General features: G+C 46.3%; 1 protein-coding gene across 1 annotated transcript in view; it reads left to right on the top strand.

Annotated features, from left to right (window-relative positions):
- The first annotated feature begins 6,355 nt into the window (after positions 1 to 6,355).
- Positions 6,356 to 6,764, top strand: part of LOC105515887 (chromosome unknown open reading frame, human C5orf47) — a 12,188-nt gene continuing 11,779 nt past the window's right edge. The window contains exon 1 of the mRNA XM_011947834.1: positions 6,356 to 6,757. Within this exon, the coding sequence (XP_011803224.1) occupies positions 6,443 to 6,757 (315 nt within the window). The 5' untranslated portion in view covers positions 6,356 to 6,442. The remainder of the gene's footprint in view (positions 6,758 to 6,764) is intronic.

The following is a 6,764-nucleotide window of genomic DNA, read 5'->3' on the forward strand; positions in this document are numbered from 1 at the left end:
GAGGGGCGGGGCGGAAAGGGGCGGGGCGGGCTCACCTGCTGGGCGCCATCTTGCGGCACGTGGGAGGTTGGGGGCGGCTTTCCTGTCAAGCAGTGTTGCGAGCACGGGCGGCAAAGTAGAAACCCAGTAATTCCCTTCAGAGGACTCGCGATAGCCGGGACGGGCACCTGACATAAGAGGACAGGTAGTTAAATGGAGCCTTTACGGCCCCCTCACGGAGGCTTTTGTCCTGCGTGTTGCGGTTCTGGCTGAGTGAGATTGGTTGACTTCGTGAACCCCCCTTACCTGGAGGACTGACTTCTGGATGCTGTTGCATCATCCTGACTAAAAACAGCATGAACTTTACATTTAAATCAGGAAATGTCTTAAATTCAAAAATTAGCCTCCTATAGGTTTTGCATATGTCTTGATCAATTTATTCCTAAATATTTAATCTTTGCTGTTGTAAATGGGGTTTCTTTTTACGTAATGCCCTCTAAATGCTTATTGCGTATAGGAAGCCAATTTATTTTTTTTGAGACGGGTTCTTGCTGTGTCACTCAGACTGGAGTGTGGTGGTCCAATCACAGGCTCACTGAAGCCTTGACCTCAGCCTCCCGGGTAGCTAGGACCACAGGTGGGCACCCCCATGCCCAGCTACTTTTTTATCTTTTGTAGATATGGGGGTCTCCCTGTGTTGCCCAGGCTGGTCTTGAACTCCTGGGCCGAAGTGATCCTCCTGCCTCAGCCTCCCAGCCCTGGGATTACATGCATGAGCCACTGGGCCAGGCCTCTCTTGGTTTTTCTTTTTCCTTGTTTTTGAGACAGTCTTGCCCTGTGGCCCAGGCTAGAGTGCAGTGACATGATCTTGGCTCACTGCAACCTCCGCTCTCCTGGTTCAAGTGGTTCTTCTGCCTCAGCCTCCCAAGTAGCTGGGATTACAGGCACCTGCCACTGCGCCCAGCTAATTTTTTTTCTGTTTTTAGTAGGGATGGGGTTTCACCATGTTGACCAGGCTGGTCTCAAACTCTTGACCTCAGGTGATCCACCCGCCTCAGCCTCCCAAAGTGTTGGGATTACAGGCATGAGCCACCATGCCCAGCCCTCTCTTGGTTTTTCTAAATCAACTTTACTGAGGATTAGTTTACATATGTTTTGAAGAGGTTTGCCAGATTTATACACACCCTAGTAACTGCCACCATAATCGAGATATAGAACATTTCCATCACCTGTACTTATAAAATAACAACTTTATTAAACTATAGTTCATAGTGCATACAGTTCACCCATTTTGCATGCATAGTTAACATATTCATGCTTGTGTAACCATCACCACTATTTTAGAATATTTTTAACCCCAAGAGAACCCCTGTATCCATTAAACATTGCTCACCATTCTCCCTATTTGCCCTCCTTTACGCATAAGCTCAGCCCTAACCAAGTACTAATCTGTTTTCTGTCTCCATAGATTTAACCATTTTGAACATTTCATATATGTTGAATCATAGAGTATGTGGGCTTTTGTGACTGGCTTCTTTCACTTAGCCTATTGGTTTTTGCATGCTAATTTTAGATCTTGTTAACTCACTGGACACTTTTATTATTAGTTTTATCCTTGATTCTCATGATTTTCCAGATATCAATATATATTATTTGTAAAGAGGTATAATTTTGTTTCTTTTTCACCCATTCTTTGCCTGCGATAAATTTATTTTGTCTAATTGCATTTGCTAATACCTCAGGGGCAATGTTGAATACTATTGCGGGCACCTTAGCCTTGTTCCTGACCATAGGGGAAATGCCTATAGTGTTTCCCCATTAAATAAGGTACTGGCTATCTGACTAAGGATTATATATTTCAAATATTACAAAGTATCCCTCAATACTTATTTTTTCAGTTTTTTTTTTTTTTATCATGAATGGGTGTTGATTTTTGTCAGAGGATTTCTCAGGTCTATGGAGATACTCTTTTTCTTTAGATTTATTTATTAATATGGAATGTAATATAAATGGATTTCTGATTATTGTACCAACCTTGCATTCCTGAAGTAAATTCTACTTGGTTTTGGTGTGTTATTTTCCTAATATAGTGTTGGACTCTGCTAATAATTTGTTTATAATTTTTGCATCAGGATTCAGGAAGGATAGTGATCTTTAGCTTTTCTTTGTACTCCTTTATCGGGTTTAGGTATCAGAGCTGTGTTTACTTCATAAAAGGAATCAGGAATTTTTCCTTTTCTGTGCTCTTGGATAATTTATAGAATGTTGGGATTATCTTGTCTTTGAAGCTTAGGTAGAATTCTTCTGTAATATTAGGACCTAGTGCTTTTTGTGGGATAATTCCTTAATAACCTTCTCTATATTTTCTATGGAGATTGACCTTTGTAGGCTTCCTAACTCTAATAGGTCAATTTTAGTAACCTGTATTTCCTTAAGGAATTATCTGTTTGATCTGGGTTTCCAAATTTGTTTGCATAGATGTCTGCAAAGTAGTGTCTTATGATGTTTAAACATTTTCTTGCGTTTTAATGGTTATTTCCCTCTTGTCATTTCTTTTCCTGTATATATGTGCACTCTCCCTTTTTCGTGATCAAATTAGCCAACATTTTGTCTGGTTTGTTAATTTTTTTTTAAACTAAGATTTTGGCCAGGTACAGTGCCTCACACCTCTAAGTTTACCACTTTGGGAGGCTGAGACGGGAGGATTGCTTAAGGCGAGCAGTTCAAGGCTTTAGTGAGCTATGATATGGCCTTCAGCCTGGAGAGACAGAGTGAGAACCTGTCTCTAAAAAACCTTAATAAATCAAGGTTCTGATTTATTAATTAGATATTTTGTTTCTCTAGTCTCTTCCTCATTAATTTCTGCTTTTAATATTATTTCTTATTCTTTCTTTTAGTATACTTTGTTCTTCTTATACTTTTTTTGTGAGCAGGACATTTAATTCATTTATTTTTATTCTTGTTATTAAGTGTTTAGTGCAATGAATTTTCTTCTAACCACTACTTTAAATACATCTCATAGTTTCCAATATGTAGTGTTTTCATTGTCACTATTTTTAAAAGAAATTCTGTAATTTTTAACTCTTTTCCATAGAGTTGCTTAATAGATTTAAAAATTTTAAGTTTTCAGAGCGTCTCAGAGTTTTATTTTTAATTTTTGCTAGTAAACGGTAGGTTTATTCTGATCAAGAGTATTGTTTGTGATGCCTTCATTTTATGGATGTTACTCGTGTTTTCTCTGTGACCTAATTTGTCATCCTTTTTGTTCTTTTCACCTCAGAAACCATGCCATTGGAAGACTGCTCCTTTAAATCTTGCTTGCCCCTTTAAACTGTGTCTGTCCATTATATTGCATGCTTGGCATTCTGTGTTGTGTCTGTCTCTTTAAATTTCTTCCCTATAGTCTGTACTCTGATTTGCCTAGGTTTTTTTTTTTTAGTATTTTCAGATTTAGAATGCATGTAATCTTAATATTGGTCACTTCAGCTGTTTTGAGACATTTTTGTAGTGTTTCTAGTTTCTCTTCCCTCCTGGCCAGAGCCCCTGTAGGTCTAGGGCATATGGGATCATAGAGCAGCAATTTAATGTTTTTCTTTCATTTTACTTACAGTTATTTTGCAGCTTCAGCATCCTTTGTCTTAAAGTAATGTTGAGGGTGTGGTTTTTTGCTTGCTGTTGTCTTCAGCTACCTAGAAGCCCTGCATTAAAAGATTGTGAATAAGAAAAGTGATAGGAGCCGGGCACGGTGCCTCACACCTGTAATCTCAACACTTTGGGAGGCCAAGGCGGGCAGATCACGAGGTCAGGAGTTTGAGACCAGCCTGGCCAACATGGTGAAACCCCATCTCTGCTAAAAATCAAAAATTAGCCAGGTGTGGTGGTATGCATGTGTAATCCCAGCTACTGAGGAGGCTGAGGCAAGAGAATGGCTTGAACCCAGGAGGTGGAGGTTGCAGTGAGCCGAGATCATGCCACTGCACTCCAGCCTTGGTGACAGAGCAAGACTCTGTTACAAAAAAAAAAAAAAAAAAAAGTAAATGAAATGGATAAACCTAACTGACGACTTTTTTTTTTTCTTTTTTTGGAGAAAGGGTCTTGCTCTATTGCCCAGGGGGAGTGCAGTGGTGTGATCAGGGCTCACTGCAGCCTTGATCTCTATAGCCGAAGCGCCCTCCTCAGCCTCCCAAAGTCCTGGTATTACTGGCATCTGGCCACTGATGACATGTGAAACCACAAAAAGGAAAAGGATGGTGACTGGGTGAGGACATGAGGTGTTTCTGCAGTGCACCATTTCTTAACCTTGATGGATCTTACACAAGTATATTCACTGTGTAAAAATTCAACCATCTACATAGTGATGATTTGTGCAGCTTTCTGCATATAATTCAATAACAAATGTTTAAGAAAGTATGTCTCTGTCACTGCCTATTACTTTGGGGAAGGAACTTCACATTTTGGAGTCCCAGTTCCTCTGGCATAAAATGGTACATGAATTTAAAGAGATGGTCAGGTTGGGCGCAGTGGTTCACGCCTCTAATCTCAGCATTTTGGGAGACCAAGGCTGGCAGATTGCTTGAGCCCAGGAGGTCAAGACCAGCTTGACCAACATAGCAAAACCTTATTTCTACTAAAAATACAAAAATTAGCCAAGCCAAAAATTAGCTGGGTGTGGTGGTGCACACCTGCAGTCTCCCTAGGTTGAGGCGGGTGAGTCGCTTAAACATGGGAGGCAGAGATTACAATGAGCTGAGATTGCATCACTGGACTCCAGCTCTGGCACTGGATTCCAGCCCTGGCTAAAGAGCAAGACTCTGACAAAGGCGGGGGGCGGGGGTAAGGGTTAGTGGGAAACCTATTTGTAAAGTTTAAATATAAAGAAATTACAATATGCACCTCACAGGTTATGTCCTGAATGGACAACTATCTCTCGCTGTGTGCCAGATGCTGAATATACACTTTATTTTGATTTATCCTCACAACTCAGTTCTCCTGAGTTTACATCTGAAGACACTGGAGGCTCAGAGAAGGAAAGCAGCTGGGTGCAGTGGCTCACACCTGTAATCCCAGCACTTTGGGAGGCCAAGGCCGGTGGATCACCAGAGGTTAGGAGTTCAAGACCAGCCTGGCCAACATGGTGAAACCCGATCTCTACGAAAAATACAAAAATAAGTGGGGTGTGGTGGCTCATTCTTGTAATCCCAGCTACTTGGGAGGCTGAGGCAGGAGAATCGCTTGAACCTGGGTCATGGAGGTTACAGTGAGCCAAGATCACACCACTGCACTCCAGCCTGGGTGACAGAGCGAGACTCCATCTCAAAAAAAAAAAAAAAAAAAAAAAAGGAAAAAGGAGAGAGAGAGAGTAAAGGGCTTGCCCAAATAACCCAGCTGGCCAGTGCCTAACCAGGTTGGGCCTCACATCCCTGTCCTCTCAGCCCTGTGTCTCTTGGGGATCATGGCTCCATCACCACCACCTGCCAGGCCAAGGGCATACTGGAACCTTCCGGCAGCCAAGGGCTCTGTGTTCTCCCCCAGGCTCCCAGATTCACATGGCTGATGCTCCAGGCTGCTCAAGTCCTGTGTGGGTTCCTCACTCTGAAATCCTCCCGTACCAAAGCATGGGGGTGTCTCCCTAGTAGTGACCTGGTCCCTTTCTCCCACCCTGTTCTTGGAGTAGCTCCTTTCCTCTGAGGGGTCTGTACCTCGTCATCGTCCCCAACCCAGCACCCGCCCTCTTTCCACTTCTCTCCATCTCTCCTGGGCCTCTCACCTCCCAGCAGCATATGCCCTTCCCTTACTCCTGCAGTCCACACAATGACCGGCTCCCTCGCTCCTCAAGCCCAGCTTTCTCCCTCCAGCCCCCCAGCAGTGGTCCGGCCCTAACCTCCCTGCCCCATCCTGCATGGTGGTCCCTGCCACCCCCATGTGGTGATCCGGCCTTAACCCCGTCACCCCATCCCTAGTGGGCGGTCCTGCCCTAGCCCCATCCCCCCCATCCCTGTGGGATGGTCCAGCCTTAATCTCCTTCCCCGCATCCCCATGCGGTGGTGTGGCCCTAACCCCGTCACAGCATCCCTACGGGGTGGTCTGGCCCTAAACCTGTCCCCCCCTCATCCCGGCGCCATGGTCTGGCCGTAACCCTGTGCCTCCCCCATCCCCACGGGGTGGTCTGGCCCTAACCCCGTCACAGCATCCCTACGGGGTGGTCCGGCCCTACACCTGTCCCCCCTCATCCCGGCGCCATGGTCTGGCCCTAACCTTGTGCCTCCCCCATCCCCACGGGGTGGTCTGGTCCTAACCCCCTCCCGCATCCTCGCGCGGTGGTCTGGCCCTGACTCCCTCCCCGCAATCCCTGCAGGGTGGTCTGGCCCTAACCGCCCCCGCACCCCTCGCCTGCACAGTGGGCCGTCCAGCGCCTGGAGCGTCGTGTTTGCTGAGGGCCAGGCAGCCGTTGACTGAGGCTGTGATGGCGGCGGCAGGCCGGGGTCGGGAGCAGCACTTGGCGCGCTTCGTCTATGTGACGCGCTTCGGCTCGCATCAGTGCGGTGGCGTCCTGCAGCTGGGCGGCCGCGGAGCTCAAGGCCTTTGGGGTCAGGGGTCCAGGGCTGGCTGTCGCCAGGAGAAGCCGAGGGAAGCACCGGCGGTGGCGGGAGTCCAGGGTGGCAGTGAGTTGCCCTCCGGTTCCCGGCCCAGGGTCGCCACGACCCTTGGTGTGGAGGCCGCGGCCCCTGCCTCCTCCCAGCTGCGGACATCGAGCGTGCGAAGCGGCACCAGACTGCCGGCGCCTG

The sequence above is a fragment of the Colobus angolensis genome, unplaced genomic scaffold, assembly GCF_000951035.1.
Source record: "Colobus angolensis palliatus isolate OR3802 unplaced genomic scaffold, Cang.pa_1.0 Scaffold27, whole genome shotgun sequence".
In the NCBI taxonomy this organism is placed as follows: domain Eukaryota; kingdom Metazoa; phylum Chordata; class Mammalia; order Primates; family Cercopithecidae; genus Colobus; species Colobus angolensis.